The sequence below is a fragment of the Hippocampus bargibanti genome, linkage group LG12 (genome assembly GCF_051943395.1).
Source record: "Hippocampus bargibanti isolate YZ-2025 linkage group LG12, ASM5194339v1, whole genome shotgun sequence".
Classification (NCBI taxonomy): Eukaryota; Metazoa; Chordata; class Actinopteri; order Syngnathiformes; family Syngnathidae; genus Hippocampus; species Hippocampus bargibanti.
Window position 1 is genome coordinate 7,812,325 of NC_142745.1, and position 20,059 is coordinate 7,832,383.

The following is a 20,059-nucleotide window of genomic DNA, read 5'->3' on the forward strand; positions in this document are numbered from 1 at the left end:
TCACTTTAATGTTTCTTGTATAAAATGTATAAATGAATTGACAGCTAAATTCTGGATATCAATATCGTGCATGTCAAACAAAACATTTTCAATACCAAGTGGGTGTTGCGACTCAGCGTCACCAACCTGCAGCAGAAATCGGATCCATCCACAACTTCACCATCTTCCAGCCCACTTATGCAAATTGCGAAGACCGACGATGGCGCGAGATGACCACTGACCACCGCACGCGGACAAGAGTCATAAAAGTCTCGCGTTGTGCCAAAGTTCTCTAATGTCCTCTCCGAGTGTAGCACGCGTCCCCCACAAAAGGAAGACCAAGACGAAGCATTTCGTGCAGCAGAAAGTGGAGGTGTTCCGTGCCCGGAAGCCCGTGTCGAGTGTGCTCATGTGGGGAGTCAATCATTCGGTGGGTATTTGATGGACAGCTGTTTGTCTCCGTGTGAGTATGTGTGCGTGTGTTCGTGCGTCCAGCAGAAGTCGTAAACACACACTGCACGAAAGTAGAAGTTGCTAAGTAGAAGTTGCTAGGCTCCAAGTGCTTGTGTAAAACAAGACTAGTAAAAGTCAAAGCACTGATTCAACCCTCGTTTAAGTACATTAGGCTATATGTAAAAATAACCACAAAAAACACCAACTGAAATCATTGTACTAAGGGGAATTTTACTGTTACAGTGTTTATAGGTTGGCAAAACGAAAAAAAAAACATGTACTCACAAAGTTATAGTCTACAAACAAAACAAAAAAATAGGGATGGACCATCAGGAATTTTTCCAGGACTGATACATATTAACTAAGGAGGCAGACAATATTAACTTGCAGTCAAAGGAAACATTTTGAATCCATTTTCACAGCCCTTAAAAACTTCAATAAAGGCATATGCCACTGTGCTATAAAATAGCGATAATTGGACCAGGTGATCATCTGTCATTCCCTAAAATAGTTTTTTTTAGTTACAGCCCTTAATTAAAAGAGTCGAAAAGATCTTCACAAGCCTGCGGTTAACACGTATTAATACTTTCTCCTGATCCAAACTTCTCAACTTGCGAGCCATAATTTGATTTGGTTTTTAGACTGGCACAAGAAACAGCACATTTGGCAGCAAAACAACATTAAACGATTCTCTTCAGTCTTTCAATGTCCTCCATTTTTAAAAATGAGTGCCTGCCGATTTCAAGCATTCTGACTGATCTTGCAAGTCTTACAGAATATCATGTCTTGTGACACTGAAACAACCAAATGAAAGATTGAAATCTCTTCTTTCAATACACTGAAAGGTTATCGCCATCTTGTGAAGGTTGAATAAGATCATTTTGTCATCGGAGTAAACTAAACAAAATAAATGAATGAATAAATAGAGAGAGAGAGAGAGAAATAGCTAGTTAGCCAGACAGACAGACAGCTAGCATATAAACTAGCTAGCATATAGCTAGCTAGCTATCTAGGGGAGTCTCAGAATCAGAATCAGAATCAGAATACCTTTATTCGTCCCGCAATGGGGAAATTTGCAGTCCACAGCAGCAATAGAAGAGGGATGGGGTTGGGGTGGGAGTGAAAGGATAGAAAACAAGATATTCTAAGCATAACAAAATAAAAATGTCAACTGTATACTGTGCAAATGTAGATGTGCAAAAACCGTTCTATAAACAAGACTGTACATAATGCAGAATCAAGAAATGCATTTAGATATATTGCAACAACCCATATTTACAAGTGTCCAGTTTTTTTTTTTTTTTTTTTTTCACATGTGGTCATTGGGTCTAGTCTAGTCTAGCTAGATAGCTAGCTAGACAGACAGCTAGCATATAGCTAGCTAGCTATCTAGTGGAGTCTAGTTAGATAGCTAGCTAGACAGACAGACAGACAGAGACAGACAGACGGACGGACGGACGGACGGACGGACAGACAGACAGACAGACAGACAGACAGACAGACAGACAGACAGACAGACAGACAGACAGACAGACAGACAGACAGACAGACAGACAGATAGATAGATAGATAGATAGATAGATAGATAGATAGATAGATAGATAGATAGATAGATAGATGATAGATAGAGAATACAAAAATGTGTGATAATTTTCAACTCTAAATCAAATGTCAAAGAAACAGATACAGTACTATGGTCAGCTATCGCACAGATAACTGAAAACTTTATTTCGTATTTGTAAGTACAGTAAAGTCCCGTTATATCCGTTATATCGATAGTACTGCTTATTACGATACTATTTCTATGAACGCAAGGAGAAAATTTACATGCCGCAGGATCGGATATATCGGTAGTCCAGTTATATCGATATTTTTTCCGACTCCCGAGAATAGCGATACAACGAGACTTTACTGTAATTTCTTCCAACTCGTGGCTAAACGTGTGTGCAGATCAACGACCTCAAGCAGGTGCCCGTGCCGGTCATGCTACTTCCTGATGACTTCCGTGCCAGTACCAAGGTTAAGGTCAATCACCACCTCTTCAACAAGTACAGTACTGTCTTCCTTTTTACATGACTGCTTTCATTCATTCACTCTGCTCGAGAATAAGAATAATTCAAAATGCATAATCAAGTTGTAACTCAATTCACTGATAAAACAGTCCCTATTCAAATCCTTTGTGCTGTTGTGAAATGAGTTTTTCCACATGGTAGCAATGTAAAAAAAAAGCTTCTCCATCCTTTTGGGAAGTAAAATGTAACTCAAGTCTGGAAAATAATGAGTAGCTTTCAATAATCCCATAATCCAGTCAGGAATCTTGGTTGTGTAACAGTCTAAGGAAGAACAATAAAATGTGTTTTGTCATGTGGTGTTACTATACAAAGATTTGTATGTACTCTCTCTGAATTTGTATCCGAGTGGTCAAAGTACACATGCATTTATCATTGTGTGTACAGGTTGTTTTAGTTCAATCTAGCCGTGAACAGGCTTTTAAAATAAGAACCAAATATGAAGAACAGTAAAGTGTCATTTAACTGTTAATCAAAATTATTATCCTTTGAAAGCAGTAGCGGGTCATGGATTTCATCGCTAGGCCTTCAGTAGTGCTAAATCTGAATCAATCTAAACTAAAAAAAAAGGTGTGGTGTGATCTACTAACAGTCCACTAGAGGGTACCATTAGTAAGGAAATAACTGACCGACCTTTCTTAATGATGTCCATCTATTCTTGAAAAGTCCGTCTTAAAAATGGCTTCAACAGTAAATCTGCAACCAAATCCATTTCTTCTCCTCCTTCAGCCATTGTGAGTTGACAAAACTGCTATTAAATAAACACAATATATTTGCTTCTGCAGCTCGCTACCGATACAATGTGCTAGCTCTGGCCAGTAGGGGAAAAGTAATGAAAGGAAGCTGGATGACAATTTTGAATTATTTTATAAAAATTCATGGACAAAATATAATTAACACCAGTCAGTGATTCTGATATTTTTAGGCCAGCAGAGAAGGCTTAGCAGTCCTTGACAGTCTGCCACTGTTTAAGAGGCATCTTAGTTTGGGGAGATGTGCTAACGTTGCTCTGTTCCAAATCCTCAATTAGACATGACCTGATGCTAGATTTGTTTCCATGTGATTTGGCACTTAGAGAGAATCTCCCGGGACAGTTTAAATTCAAAGAGTACTGTCCACAAGTCTTCAGGAACCTGCGTGAGCGCTTTGGAATTAAGGACCAGGATTTCCAGGTACAGTTGAAGAAGAAAAGAACTCGACTGGCTTGTTTTCAGCATTGACTCAAAATTTGCATGTGTTTGTGTGGAATTTGCATTTTGTCTTCAAAACACAATTGACCCTCAAACAGAATGATGTGATCCACTCCGTGTTTCTATTCCAGATGAAACGTTGCAGGAAATACACAACGAACACAATATATTTTCTAATTGTTCCCCGATTTGCATTTCAGTGAAATGGATTTGCATGTTAAAGACAATCCAAAACGCAGTATTCAAAAAAGGACACATTTTCATCAACAGGTGTCCCTATCTCGCGGTCCGCCCCTTAAAGACCAAGGCGCATGTGAGGGCTTGCTGCTGTCATATGACCGCACGTTGGTGGTCAAAGAAATTTCCAGTGAGGAGGTGGCCGAGATGCACAACATCCTTTCTGAATATCACCAGGTGGCGCACACACTGAAAGGCTTTTGAAACTACAGTCAAACCGCGGTTTTTGAACGTCTCCATTCTTGTCCGATTCGGTTTTCAACTAAAAATGTTGGTGTTTTCACACCCCGGTATACCACCAAAATTCAGTTTCCGAGAAAATAGTGTCCAAAACTACAGAATTAAGAAATAATTGATCTTGAAATATAAGTCAGGCGTGCATGCTTGTTTGTTCATTAAGGAGTTTGTAATGCTGAAATCGACCATATGTAGCATCCTAAAATAGAAAGACAATAGAAAGTCAGTGATGTAGCTAAATGATCTCATGTGTTCAGCACACAAAGGCCACAAATATATGACGTGGAAAAACTTTTGCTTATTTCATCAATGAGAAGCAGCCTTAGTCAATATACAATCTGTGTCAAAGTAAATACAGAAAGATTTGGTAAAAAAGATCACAGCATTGGTCCTGAAGAGTATGATTTTAATGCAAGGAGAGGATGGTTTGAAAAGTTAGTGTGTCCTATGATTGGCTAGCAACTGGTCCAGGATGTCCCCCGCCTATTGCCCAAAGACAGCTGGGATAGATACCAACACACCCCGTGATAGACAGAAAGAGAGATGTTTTTATGTTCCAATGTTAATGTTGATGTTAAATTTGGTGAAAATAAAACATTACAGTTTGTTTTTATAGTATTTTGCAAAGGACCTTGTGTTTTATTTTGTGTGTACAGTTTATGCTGTAAAATAGTTAAAAAGTGCTTTTCAAAAGCGGTTTTGCAGACTTGGAACGAATTACAAAAAATTACATTGATTATAATGGCAAGTGCTGATTCAGTTTTTGAACACACCCGTTTTCAAACAGGATTCTGCAACAGATAATGATTGAAAACCGAGGAGCACTGTATAAGCAAAATGTGACGCCTTGATTGTCACGAGAACCATTTTGTTCCCTTCCCATCAATGAAGACAAATATATGACGCTACTCCTTTCTTCTCGTGCAGCATGTTGTCACCTGTCACAGCTCAACGCTCCTCCCTCAGTTCCTGGCCATGTACAGAATCACAGTGGAGAGTGAGGATACCTACCTGTTGGTCATGAGGAACATGTTCAGCCACAAGCTGCATATACACACAAAGTATGACCTCAAGGTAAAGTGGCAAGCGTCGTGGTTCACTTGGCCGATCTTCAGCTGCTGTGGGATCGATTCACATTGTCAATGCCTCCACGTTCTCTCACATTTATATCAGCAGGAACTTAAAGTTTATGACCATTGTACAAATGCAACTAGTTTAAATTTATGAGTACTGATGCAAGGTGTCAAGATCTGTTAATATATTTTACAAGGACATCATCAATTAATAATAATAATAATAATACATTTCATTTATAAGCGGTGATGTGCCAACAGATCCGCTCACACAAGTCCTGTGTGAGTCAAATCTCCGCTGTAATTGCGTGCCAGTCAGATGAGAAATGTGCGATTTTTCATTTCCTCAGGGCTCCCTGGCGGCTCGAGAAGCACATTTTAAAGAGAAGGTGAGTTTCACTTAAAAGGATGCGTCAGTGCTGTGAGAACTCAATTGAAAATCATGCACATGTGATCAACTCATTTTATCCTGTGGTATTCATAATAACAGCATGAAGGTAGCAGTCAGCCTGCGTTGGCATCCTCCAAATTGCACTATTAGATATGAATCGCTGAGCATGACGTGAACGTTATTTTTTTTTATTTTTTTAAACTCATTCATTGCCAAACGTGCAAAATGTGTCCACTACAGTGCCTGGGTTTTTGTCATTTTCACACGAATTGCGGGACCCACAGAATATTGAGTTTTAGGACTACATAAACATTCAATGCAGGGCAAGAAACCGTAGACTCTCTTCTTTCAGCAGAAAAAAAAATTAATTTATACCTAAGTTATATGGGTCTGGAGTTATCTGAGCTTGAAATGGGGGCGGCTGTACAAAAGGCAAATGCTGCCCCCTCGTGGAAGGGAAAAAACATTGCCAGAGGTCTGACCAGTGCTTTATCGGCTTCTCCGCAACAAAAAACAACCTGAACAAACTCGGGAATGGTGCTTCATGTCATATTTTCAATTCTCAAAACAAATTCAGGAATTGCAGTGAATGAGTTAAAATGCTTTATGCTAAAAAACGGCAAAATGTGATTACGTTCATACATACCAGATATAGGTTGTAGTTTAACTGAGGTTGTCAAATACGAAAGACTTTCACAATACAAAAGGAGGAAAAAACAAAATCTACAAAGAAGATATTGAAATGCAAAGGATCAGATCAGGATCCACACCGTGTGTCAAACACGGTGGAAACTGTGATGGAAGTTGTGACGTGTAAAGGCCTATACTTTATGTTCTCATTCAGCGAAATGATACAAAACTAAAATATAGTAAATCGGGCATGACTAGTCTACTTTTCAAGGAACCGATTTCGGGTGATCCGTTTCCCACACATCCACGCGTGTGAACATGTCTTGTGTATAAAATGAATACAGCTGCCTTACCTTGCCTCCCAAGGTCAATGAGCTTCCCACCTATAAGGACGTCGACTTTTTGAACAACATGCAAAAGATTTACCTGTCCGACGTGGAGAAACAGAGTGTCATCGACAAGCTTAACAGAGATATTGAGGTAATAAATCTTAAACCTTTAAAGTTTGAGAATCGGCCCAAATGCATTCCTGCCAACTACTCCGCTTTTGCAGTAAAAACTACGGTTTTCATTATCCCATTCCGGGTTACGGGTTAATGAAAATTCCGGTTTCCAATAAAAACAATGAATCCAAAATCGTCAAAATAGTAAGTACTGTACTCAACGTTGATTCAAAACACAAGAACAGCCGATCGGCACAATGCTAGCTGTTAGCTTTCTTTAGATGAATTGCGCATGTGCGTGGTACGGGTCTTTCCTGGAATCCTGGTTGACACCTCATTCCTGGAATCGAGACTCAAGAGTTAGCGTCGTTTTTATAATTCGTGAGGAATACTCCCAAGCATTTCCAGGAGTTTGAATTTCATATCTGTCAACCTTGGCTAATAGCTGCTTGTATAAATGATTATAATTCTCGTCTGAAAGTTGTAGTACGCGTACATTATTTTCAATGTTAAAAAAACGCTCATCAGTGGAAATGCAGACAGTTTACTGCGCATGCTATAGTGCTATAGTGCCCTCTTTCTGCAGTTTCTGGTACAGATGAGGATCACGGATTACAGCCTCCTGCTGGGTATCCATGATGTGGAGAGGGCTGAGCAAGAGGTGGAATCATCTGATGGTGAAGAAGAGCAAGATGAAAGCAGCCTATCTGCGCTTCCAGAATCCACTTCACCAGAAGGCATTGCTGGCTACATGAACTCCTTTAAGCCGATGGGCCCCGGGGAGTTTGACCCTTACGTGGACGTGTACGCTGTCGAGAGCGCTGTAGGTGAGTCCCAAAGGCATTTTTGGGGTGTCTAAATACGATTTTAGATGATCCATGATGATCAAAAAGTAACACAAAAGCCTGAAGCCTTCCTCATTCCCGCATGTAGGTGCACCGCGGAGAGAAGTGTATTTCATGGGTCTGATTGATGTGCTGACGCAGTATGACACCAAGAAGAAAGCCGCTCACGCAGCCAAGGCTGTCAAACACGGGGTGAGCTTCAGTATCGTGTAAAGCAACTGATGATACTCATTCATACTGACAACCGTTTGTGTGTGTATGTGCGTGTGCAGGCGGGAGCAGAAATCTCGACAGTTCATCCCGATCAGTATGCAAAGCGTTTCAAGGAATTCATCGCAAAGATATTTGCCTAGTAGTCCAAAAATTCCATCATTCCACACATAGAAGGTGGAAAGTGCGGATCCTTCCAAAATAAGACTTGCATTTGATTTTATCTCATGAATTAAATTTAAAAAGAACCATCTTCAAATCTGCTGTTCAAATTTCACGGCTTGAAATAAGAGCTTTTGCTTTGCTCTTTGCGAGGCCAATTTTGTACACACGCAGTGGCGGGCCGTCAGAGCCTGCAAAGCCTTCTCTGCTGGCCTAAAAATATCTGATTTACAGACTAATGTGAATGATATTTTGCCCATGAATTCTTATTAAATGATTCCTATTTATCTTTCAGCTTTCTTTCATTACTTTTCCCCTGTTGCGCTGCTTCCAGGTGTGTGTTTTCGTATTTAAGTATTTAACCAATCACATTTCAGCCATCATTTGTTACCAGGGTCAGAAATCGACCTGGACGCCTTCACAATCAGTTCTGCAGGCTCTGGAGCATAAAAATTAATGTTGATTAAACTGTTGCTTTAACCAATCAGAGTTCAAGTTGGCAACCGAAGGCCTGCTTGCAGTCGCTGGAAACGTCAGTTTTCGCACACTATGATTGGTTTGTCACTAGCAATGATAACAGCAGAGGCCCCAGAATTGAGCCCCGTGTCAAACTGTGGCAAGAAAAATCCCAGTACTGAGTAAATTGGCATGGGAATAAAATTAATGTAATAGTTTCCCCTCAAAATGATATTAATAAAAATGTGCTTGCGCCTCAATCGGAACAAAAACAAAGACAAATCCCACTTGCCACGGCTGAGATGCCAACAAAAGTTTTCCAAAATCCGGTTTGAAAAAAAGGTTTTCCTCTGACAAGAACATTACATTCTCAAAACTGTATCACATGGCACTTTTGAAGGGAATCAAATTACATCTGCAGTTCTATTCAGTGGTCATATTCATGACATGTTGATATCATAGTGCCAGCAAACCTTTCAAATCCAAAGTGGGGAGATGAAATCACGCCTGAAAGTGAGTTCTAACAACTCCGATTTAATTATTAGACACTGACACAACTCATCAGCAGGAAAAGCCAGAAAACTTTGAACGCTCCACAGCAGGGCACCTTTGTGCATTCAAAAATTGGCCACAAATACCACGCTTGAGGCAGACTCTTCTGATCCTTTTTATGCTGAGCCACTCTTTTTAGATCTGTGGCTGCTGCACAGAAATGTGTCTGGAAATAACGTTCCAAGCACCGCCAGTATTATTATTTTTTCAGCCTGGTATCATGTGATAGGGTAGGTAAACCTTTCAAACTCATAACAGGGAACTGCTACATATCCGAGAATGATATCAATTGCTCCCTGCAATTTTGGTCACTTATCAGACATCTCACAACAAACCCTCTTGAAGAACATGAATTCAAGCATCACAACAATTTAAAGAGTGTATCCAAATAATCAAATATATGCACTCATCAAAAAGAAGTTTTGGAGTGACTCAATCAAAGCCCAGACTTAAAAAAAACCCTGCCAGTGATGTGTGAGAAACAATTTTCAGACTGATTAAAACCAGATTCTTTTATTACAGACAGTGTATTGTAGGTTTTCAAATATACCTGACATGTTTCGGCCTATACTTCCGAAGGCGGAATACTGACGAAGGCGGAAGTATACGCCGAAACATGTCAGGTATTTGAACACCTACAATAGACTGTCTGTAAGAAAAGAATCTGGTTTTAATTAGATATCAAGTAGACAGGATGAACTTAGTACAACTAATTTCCAGACTGTTTACGTCATACTTTTGCAACGAGACACCGGAGGAATTGCAAGTTGGTGTAGATCAGGTGTGCTCAGTACGCTGATCGCGATTGACCAGTCGATCTCCAAGGTACTATTCGCATACCTGTCAACCTTGGCTAATAGCTGCCCTTATAAATGGCTGTATAAAAATTGTAGTACGCCATACATTATTTTAAATAAGAAATAAACACAACAAATAACACAAGCGGAAATGCAGACAGACTTACCGCACATGCACACATTATGCTTTTATCAATCTGACCGTACGCAGCGATAAAAATATAGATACGATTGAGGATTAGTTTTGCGATTTGCGGCAGTATTGTCGTTGGCTATCAGCAGTTGAGACAACTGAATTTGAGCCAAAATGGTATTTGTAAGATAGGTTCACAAACAAAAGGATACAAATTGTAGTACGTCGTTGAAAATGAAAAAAAAAACGTATAAAATACGGATAAAACGTATACGTTGACAAGTATGCGGATTGGTCGATCGCATGACATGGTGAAGTGACATTGTCATGAACTGACGCTATACAACTAAAGGTGAGTTGTTTTGAAATAAATCAACGTCAGCCTATCAGCCATCCCTTCACTTGATTGATACACCGGACAACCAATCACATGACATCTCACTATGAGGTACATTATGCCTGCTCAAACCAAAGTTAACATGCGAGTCGTTAATTACATCCTGCTTTTTCACTCGGCTTTTCCTCTTAAACGTAAGAAATTGTGTAAAAATTAGTGGAGAAGCTGGGTCTAGTAAAAAGAAAAAAGTATCACTTTCATACGGAATGGGAGGACTTTTTTTCACGATGACATTTTCAAAGTGCACTTGTCGCGTCTGCCAGTTATCAGAGTGAACTCAGGTAATGTAAAAAAAAACATACTTATGTTGTGTTTTGCCAGATATGCGGTTATACATCAATATATGTTGGGAGAATCCTCAATATATTTCTCAATACATATAATGGGTTGATCATTTTGACTCAAAAGTAGCTCCCATGCTAAAAAGTGTGAGCACCCCTAGTGTAGATCATTTGTGCAGCCATATTTTGACAGCAACTTCAAGAAGAGCATCAAATATTTAGCATGTTGGTTTATATCACCCTCCCTACAAGTGTTCTCTTGTTCCATCCCAAATAAGGGAGTGAAGAGTGAAAACGTCAACACGAATTCAGTCATATTATTCTGTTTGTATTTATATTTTTTTATTACTGTTTTTCCTCTTCTTAATGAGTCTGTTGTTTGGTTTTTTTCATAATTGACAATCCTTTCAGTCATAAATCATCCGGTTCTGGTCTCTGGGTGTACAGCTGGCGGTGTCGAAGCTCCATCATAAAAGTCAGGCCGGTGCTTTGGCCTAGAAAAATGTAGGCCAAAGCCAAGACGCAGACAATCTGACAGCGAGATAATGAGTGTGAAGTGATTTCTGCCGGCTGATGTCTGCCGAGCGCCATCCTGTTCCTGTCATCTTGGGGGACATAAAAATAGACATCAACAGAGTCTCGCCTCCATGCAGCATTTGTCGTTTCCTTTTTTTTTATGTGAAGTAAACAGCTGGAAGTCGGCAGGCTGTATTGATAACGAATACTTTATGAGTCATTGCATGAGTAAAAAAATACAAATGAATTGAAACCTTTTTACAGCACAGACATGTCTACTCAGTAACTGTCATTAGATGAACACAGTATTACATCAAGTACGGATGGAATGACTTCTTTTTAGGCTACTCTTGAAATCTCCACGTGGGCAACATTCCTCTTTTCCTAACACTGATTATTAGCCACTTGTAAAACTTTCATACCACTGCTCACTTGAATAGATACTTACATTTGAAGACAATCTATTAAATAAGACTTTTAATCTCCATTAGGGTCAGCAGGAGAGTGAGTTCACATCCATGAAAGCGGCACCCCTTCCGGACGACATGACCGTTTAAAAATACATTCAGTTGAAATGAAGGCATTTCCTTTTTTTGCTCAAACGAACATCACCGTAAGTGGCCGAGCTGCTTGGAGTCATTCACTTTCAAGATATCTAAAATGCACAAAGCATGTACAGTGTCGATGTCGAGCACAGTGATACAAACATGACATAGAAATCTTCATCTTGAGCTTTGAATAGTTAATTATCAAAGAAACACCAAAGCTAAATCACCTTTTGTACACAGAACCATTTGTACAAAAAGTACAAGAACAATGCTGAAAATTAAGCACTTGAATCTTATGGGAATTGTCTTTTTTGGGGGGGGGGGGGGGGGGTCGATAGAGTTATATCATCATATCTTTTGATTTTTGTCAAAACAAAAGCAGCCTAAAAGCCAACTGTTAGGCTTCGTTGAACGCATCACAATACAGCCGCTCTCTTGGAAATGCCAATAAAGTAGTAATGGCATTTCAAACAGATACATACAGAGCAGTTCGTTAGCTTATTGCAGTTCTTAACATTTGGACTTAGATTTCCGCCCCGCCTCCCGAAACGCAGGCTGATTTCCATTTTTGACTCTTAACTCATTCACTGCCAGACCTGTGCAAAAATGTGTCCACTCCAGTGCCGGGGTTTTTGTCATTGTCATTTGAATGAATTCCAGGGTGTAAGAAACCTAGACTCTCATCTTTCATCAGAAAAAGAGTTCATTCCTAAATTATATTGGTCTGGAGTTATATGACCTTGAAATGATGGTGGCTGTCCAAAATACAATGCAATACATACATATTGGCTTATATAGCGCTTTAACAACAGCTGAAGCAGGAACAAAGTGCTAACATGGAAAAAAGGGAAATGATGCCCCATTGTGGAAGGGAAAAACCTTGCCTGAGACCATGGACAGCACTTTATCGGCCCCCTAGCATGAAAAAAGAAAACCCTAAAAAATTCGGGAATGGCGCTCTACGTCATATTTTCAATTCCCGAATACATTTGTGAATGGCAGTGAATGAGTTCATTGTTGCATGGACCTTTTTTGTCTGAATCTCTGTCTAGTGCCTGTGCAACATCTCGCCACAAGTTCCTCCACACACACACACACTAACACACACACACACATGCACACGCAAAGACATTCCCGTTTCAATGGGTTTTTTGAGGTCCGGATAACTCCAGATAAGGAGTGAGGACCACCGTTGCTGATAAGTTTAGAGAAATAGTGTTCCATTTGAACACTAAATGTCACCCCATTTCCCACTTCAACTTCTTTAAAAACAAAGAAATAAAAAGTGGACTTAAACTGAAATAAAGCAGGAGTGAGGTTTCTGAATGGGTACTTTCAAAGTCCTCACCCCTGTAGTGAATTTGGTTAAAATATCGTTTTACTTCTTGTGGTATGAACATTTTCCTCTTATTAACCACGCACACACACATATAAACACACACAGTGAGTAAAAAGTGTGTGTATCCAAGTGAAATGAAAATACACACCAAAAAATCATTTTGGGTGAATTTGTGAGGACCTTTCTGAAACTTTAACAGATGCATATATAGACCCTCTAGAAGCCTTTAGAATGAAAAACTTGTGAGGACCGGCCAAAAGGTCCTCACTTGTCAAACATGTCTTCACTATATATGGTATAAAATTAGTTAGTGGTCCTCACAATACTAGTCATACAAACACACACACACACACACACACACACTCCTGTTATCTTACGATACGGCTTTTCTTGACGTACTGTAGCTGAAGCTACCCGCCCCGGCGCCGCCACCGCCCCTGTGCGAGATCCTGAGCATCGTGGAGACTGTCGGGTTGGGCGTCGTGGCAACGGGGAAGCCAGGGTTGGCTACGGATGTGAATCCGGCAGTTGTGGCAGCGGAAGGGGCTGCCTCATTTGGACATCCGTACTGCAGTAGAATGTCGGCGCACTCCTGGCTACCCGCCACACGAGCCAGGGTCAGCGCTGTTTGCCCCTGAGCGTCCCTGAACCTAACGTCACAGCCATACTGACAACAGGGAGAAACACAACAATAGGATTTACATTTTAAGAAATTACAACATGCACCGAACTGGGTGTTTTGTACTGTTGGGATTATTATTAAATGAAGTCACTTTAACGAAACTCTTTTTTTGTTCCTGCAAACTTGGATTTTTCCGGTGTTTTATTTTATTTTTTTATGACTGTGGCACTTTGAGATCTGTTGCTGATATAAAGTGCCTTCAAAATAAAATATAGATTTATTTTTCATGTATTCATTTTTATTATTATTTAGTGGCAATGCCAAGGATGTAGATCCCAAGCCCGGATAAATACAGAAGGTTGTGTCAGGAAGGGCATCCGACATAAAAACAAACATGTGAATCAAACCTCTGAAGATGGAGAACACCGATTCGCTGTGGCGACCCCTTGAAGGGAAAAGCCGAAAGGAAAGAAGAAGCCAAAGATGCAGATTTAAGAGCTGTAAAAACTGCCTGCCATTTTGTATCAGTAGCTAAAAATTGAATTTACTTTGAGAGATGAATCGAGATCCCACTGGCTGTCGTCAAGTGTAGGATTGCAAGATGTTTAGTAAATACAACATTATGTTTCATATTGTGGGATATAATTTCATGTACCCTATTTATCTCTTTAGCATCCATATACTTAAAACATTACTGAAAAAGCTAATACTTTAGGAAAATGCACCTTAACTCATTCACTGCCAGACGATGTGCAAAAAATGTGCCCACTCCAGTGCCAGGGTTTTTGTCATTTTCACTCAAATTGCAGGACCCACAGAATATTGAGTTTTAGGACTACATAAACATTCAATATAGCGTAAGAAACCTTATACTTTCTTCTTTTATCAAAAAAAGAGTTAATTCCTAAATTATATGGGTCTGGAGTTATATGAGCTTAAAATGAGGACGGCTGTCCAAAATACAATACATATTGGCTTATATAGCGCTGGGGTTTTAAAGTCATTTTTTTTGCCATGGGCCACATTGTAGTTATGGTTTCCTCTCAAGGGCCGTTGTGAATTTGGGGAAGCCATTAGAATGTTTAATCCCCTCCACATATTACATATAGCGCGCACAACAAATTAATGAATAACTAGTTTTCAAATCTGAAGTCAAGAATAATGACTGTTATTGTGGTTTACATCCAAAAAATATGAAATTTTGGTTAGGATTTTAGCAAGCATTATGGAATTTCACAAGTTTGATTCGCTTTCGCAGGCCGAGAAAAATGATGTGGCGGGCCGGATTTGGACCTCGGGCCTTGACTTTGACACCTTTCATATAGTGCTTTAACAATAACTGAAGCTGTAACAAAGTGCTAACATAGGAAAAAAAGAGAAATGCTGCCCCCTCGTGGAAGGGAAAAAAACATTGCCAGAGGTCTGGCCAGTGCTGATATTGCCACCCAAGCATGAAAAAACAAAACCAGAACAAAATTGTGAATGGCGCTCTCCATCTTATTTTCAATTCCCGAATACATTTGGGAATGGCAGTGAATGAGTTAATACACTATGTATTGATAATTGTTGATAACTGTCACTCTCATTTAATGAAAGGTTAAAAAAAAATCTGTTGATTGGGTGCTCTATTGCAAACGGTCACACTGTAACTATTACATCTCTATCAGCATCAGACTTGTAATTGCATCTTTCCACACAACCCTGATTGGTTTCAAAATGTGATAGTGATCAACGAGTATACATCCCAGTCAGCAAAAAACACAAAGAGCAAAGTCAACTGACCCAAACGAGAAGCTGCGTCATCACCACGTTGGCCTGCTGACAGGCAGCATGAAGGGCAGAACCGGGCAGCCTCAGCGCCAGCAGGGACCGAGAGGAGAGCGCCACGCTAGGGGGGCCGTTAATGTCTTCCTTAGTGCTGTGGGCCAAAAGGAGCAGCAGCTTGGGGAGATTGTGCTCCATCGCAGCCAGTAAAAGACGGCCGGAGAGTGTGATGTCGGGACCCTCGTTGGGACTAGGAGGGGGCAATGGCGCCACGAAGAGTTTCTGCTCATATTTGGCCCGAATCCATGACTCTCGTTCCTCTCTGGAAAAAGCAAAGAAAATAAAGTGTTTGACCTTCATGGACAGAAAAAACATTGCTGCTTGCCTAAACCATATTCAAAGCGTCGTTCTACATTTCCAATGTTACCATAATTCCCCTAATAATGCCCCTCTCCCGGCAAATTGGCGTTTTCATGTTTATGTTTGTTAAAGTAATTATAAGTGCCTTGCATGCTGGGTCCGAGAGGACAGTAATTTCATCTGTGCTGTATGTCATGCATATTAGCATATTTGACAATAAAGCTGACTTTGACTTTGATAATTGTTCCATGAGATTGTCCATATGTATTCCTCACAATCTACATGTATATTCTCTTGATTTTATTTCTCTTGGCTGTACAGGAGAAAACCCACATAAATGTCAATAATCTGCATACGACTGTGTTTGGGTTAATTAATTTATTGATTTAGTCATTTTATGAGATTAAATATTGGCCCTAAAATAATGTGAACATTTTTCCATCTTCTGATTGGTCAGAATACAAGTTGTTCTACATATTCTGCCTCAAAACATCCTTCCATTCATCCATTGGTGAAAGTTGTGTTGTGTCCATAATATGTAAAATCAAAGTTGCGTCCATAATATGTAAAATCAAAGTTATGTCCATAATATGTAAAATCACTTGAAATGACTTCTACTGAGCGTATTTTGCAAATATTCCACGGCATATAGCTATATTTTACGTTTTAAGACTCGCGCTGAATATTCTGGAAGTCTTGCTTTTGAGTTGGTGACGAGTCCTCACCCTACGTCACTGAAGGAACGCCCCTGAACGAGAAAGCGACCCACAATGCATTTTGGGTACTTTGTTTGGTCTGAAAACTTTGTGTTGATGGCGAAATTAGACGGAAAACACATAAATAACCCGATGGTGAATTATTGTGTGTTGCACCAAGACTACTATTTGATACTAGTTGACACAAATTCCCAGCAGACAAATCAGCCCATTTCCAACGGAGCTTGGGCGCCATCTTGTGTATTTTCTGGGATGCTACATTGGAGTCCTGACAGTTGGAATTGATGCGAATCCCAGCCGACTTTGGGCAACAGGTGGAGGACACCCTGAAGCAGTTACCAGTAAATTGCAGACAACTATCCCCGCTCACATTCAAATCTAGAGAATACACATACAGGTTGTTCCTGCTCTACACAATGAGACCAGAACCAAGACCTAACCCCCAATCTCTGAGTGACACGCTAACCATTCAAACACCAGGATACCCTGCCTCAAAGCAATAACATTTAACTCATTCACTGACATTCCCAAATTTATTCGGGGATTGAAAATATGATGTGGAGCGCCATTCCCGAATTTGTTTTGTTTTTTCTTTCGAGGGGTGCTGATAAAGCGCTGGTCAGACCCCTGGCAATGTTTTTCCCTTCAGCAAAGGGGCAGCATTGCCGATTTTCCATATTCGCACTATGTGTGTATTGCATTGTATTTTGGACAGCGGCCCTCATTTCAAGCTCATATAACTCCAGACCCGTATAATTTAGGAAATAACTATTTTTTTTCTGATGAAAGAAGAAAGTCTAGGCTTTCTTCCATTGCACTTTCTTACACTTTACACTGCATTGGATGTTAGTCCTAAAACACAATATTCTGTGGGTCCTGGAATTCGAGTGACAATGACAAAAACCCTGGCACCAGAGTGGACATGCTTTTGCCATGTCTGGCAGTGAAGTAACGATTCTGTAAATATTCTTGAGTGACAGCCCTCACTCATAGCAAAACACATAAATCAGTGCATCTGTTTAGCAAATAAAAAGATACATGCAAATATTATTTGAACTGTCATTACCTGGTGGCATCAGGCGGCGGTTTACGGTGGCCCATCGTGCGCGCTTCCCATATACAGTTGACCATGTGGTTGCCAATGGCACTGAGAACCAGCGTGAGCTCTGGCGGTAGATCGTCCAAATCGAGTGAGCGAACGCGCGAAACGTGAGTCCCCAAGTTCCTGTGGATCCCCGAACACTCAATGCATATGAGGGCGCCGAGGTTCAAACTGGCCCAGGTCGGATCTTGGAAAGAGAAAAAAGACAAAACACACAGGCAATCACCATCTTTAACGCTCCCTCGTCGCTTCCTTTGCTTTATGTCTAAATTGAGTCTAAAAAGATCCAGTACAAAATCTACACCCAAGATCATTCTCTTACTGTCACAATTTGCAAGGTGTTCGTGGTCGTGGTGGTGGACCCCAAAAAAGCAGGTAGGAGGGAGGATCAGGGTGCATTTGACAAATTGTATTAAATAAAGTCGGCAGGAACAAAATCTCAAACAACAAAGTCATCCGTAAAAGGTTCCAAGTAGCAAACAAAAACCATGAGTAAAACATGACGAGATGAAACAAACCTGACAGGATGAAATAAACAATGACGTGACAAATAAAGTCGACAGCAACAAAATCTCAAACAACAAAGTCATGCGAACAAAAAGGTCCAAAGTAGCAAACAAACAAAAACCATACGTAAAACATGACAAGATGAAACAAACCTGACAGGGTGGAACAAAAAAATGACCTGACAAATAAAGTCAACAGTTACAAAATCTCAAACAACAAAGTCATCCGAACAAAAAGGTCCAAAGTAACAAACAAAAACCATGCGTAAAACATGACAAGATGAAACAAACCTGACTGTGTGAAATAAACAATGACGTGACAAATAAAGTCGACAGGAACAAAATCTCAAACAACAGTCATCAGAACAAAAAGGTCCAAAGTAACAAACAAAAACCATGCGTAAAACATGACAATATGAAACAAACCTGGCAGTGTGAAAAAAAACAATGACGTGACAAATAAAGTCGACAGTTACAAAATCTCAAACAACAAAGTCATCCGAACAAAAAGGTCCAAAGTAACAAACAAAAACCATGCGTAAAACATGACAATATGAAATAAACCTGGCAGTGTGAAAAAAACAATGAACTGACAAATAAAGTCGACAGGAACAAAATCTCAAACAGCAAAGTCATCAGAACAAGAAGGTCCAAAGTAACAAACAAAACCGTGAGTAAAACATGACAAGATGAAACAAACCCTACAGGGTGAAATAAACAATGACGTGACAAATAAAGTCGACAGGAACAAAATCTCAAACAACAGTCATCAGAACAAAAAGGTCCTAAGTAACAAACAAAAACCATGCGTAAAACATGACAAGACGAAACAAACCTGGCAGTGTGAAAAAAACAATGACCTGACAAATAAAGTCGGCACTAACAAAATCTCAAACAACAAAGTCATCAGAACAAGAAGGTCCAAAGTAACAAACAAAACCGTGAGTAAAACATGACAAGATGAAACAAACCCTACAGGGTGAAATAAACAATGACGTGACAAATAAAGTCGACAGGAACAAAATCTCAAACAACAGTCATCCGAACAAAAAAGTCCAAAGTAACAAACAAAAACCATGCGTAAAACATGACAATATGAAACAAACCTGGCAGTGTGAAAAAAAACAATGAACTGACAAATAAAGTCGACAGGAACAAAATCTCAAACAACAAAGTCATCTGAACAAAAAGGTCCAAAGTAGCAAACATGAGTAAAACATGACAAGATGAAACAAATCTGACAGTGTGAAACAAACAATGACCCAACCCCCGAATGTGCAGCTGCAGGCGGGGCCCGACAGTGCCACCTGTTGGCCGCAAACCGAAATGTGACATTTACAAGAAGGATAATGCTATAGTTAGTTGATGAGAAGCAAGATGTTTTCTTCATTAGTGAAGAAAAGCCCCCTGTCTTCCCAAAATTATGGTGACCCAATTTTAATTCAGTGGAATAATTAACATGACATCAAAGTATTTTTTTTGCAGCTTGTAATCAAGATTTTAAAATTGATTTCATACTGAAACACCCCCCCATCCACCACGCCACACAACCTCCACTGTTATCAGTAAGTATGCAAAAAATGGAGCAATTACTCAATCACGAATACGCGACTTTATTCCATTGTTCCGGTAAGCGTGATTCCGTTTTGAACAAATGCAATAAGAAGAAAGGATGATTCATGCAGTACAAGAGTCGCTTTGAAATAGTCATCAATCAGATGTGACACGGTAGACAGACACAAGAGGTTTGAGTTGACAAAGTTGTCACTAACTGGGAGCCTCGCAGTCGACGCAGAAGCCGTTTCCTTTTGCGTTGCGAATCGCCTGCAGAGCGACGGCTTCGCTCTGGCTGTTCTTGCGAGCCTGTGAAAAAAAAAACACCAAGTGTGGAGTGTAACTGGAAGAAAATCTGCCTATGTGCATGAACAAGCTTCCATAAAATGACTGGGTATATTAAAAAGGTTTGAAAAATTGTTTTCATTAAAAAAAAAAATATTTAAAAAAGAACCTGCATCACTGCATTAACTTGTGATATATGAGCGCATTACATT

The 20,059-nt window shown here is 39.9% G+C and overlaps 2 protein-coding genes across 2 annotated transcripts in view; one reads left to right on the forward strand and one right to left on the reverse strand.

The window, feature by feature from the left end:
• Positions 1-128: 128 nt before the first annotated feature.
• LOC148890277 (phosphatidylinositol 5-phosphate 4-kinase type-2 gamma-like) lies at positions 129-8,208 on the forward strand. The gene is made up of 10 exons (XM_089010446.1): positions 129-409; positions 2,383-2,480; positions 3,577-3,673; positions 3,962-4,105; positions 5,093-5,239; positions 5,589-5,627; positions 6,626-6,739; positions 7,289-7,529; positions 7,636-7,739; positions 7,820-8,208. Exons 1-10 carry the CDS (start codon positions 275-277, stop codon positions 7,898-7,900), a joined length of 1,200 nt encoding a protein of 399 aa, XP_088866572.1. The 5' UTR covers positions 129-274; the 3' UTR covers positions 7,901-8,208.
• Positions 8,209-11,919: 3,711 nt separating this feature from the next.
• The window catches only part of LOC148890278 (arf-GAP with GTPase, ANK repeat and PH domain-containing protein 1-like), a 29,445-nt gene continuing 21,305 nt past the window's right edge, over positions 11,920-20,059 (reverse strand). Inside the window, 4 exon segments of the mRNA XM_089010808.1 lie at positions 11,920-13,605; positions 15,343-15,646; positions 17,467-17,689; positions 19,781-19,871. Of these exon segments, the coding sequence (XP_088866934.1) occupies positions 13,312-13,605; positions 15,343-15,646; positions 17,467-17,689; positions 19,781-19,871 (912 nt within the window). The 3' untranslated portion in view covers positions 11,920-13,311.

Excerpts from the sequence above, each read along its gene's own strand:
- LOC148890277 (XM_089010446.1), top strand. The coding sequence starts at position 275 with ATGTCCTCTCCGAGTGTAGCACGCGTCCCCCACAAAAGGAAGACCAAG. Across the intron at positions 410-2,382 it reads TGTGGGGAGTCAATCATTCG|ATCAACGACCTCAAGCAGGT; the intron begins GTGGGTATTTGA and ends ACGTGTGTGCAG. Across the intron at positions 5,240-5,588 it reads ACACAAAGTATGACCTCAAG|GGCTCCCTGGCGGCTCGAGA; the intron begins GTAAAGTGGCAA and ends TCATTTCCTCAG.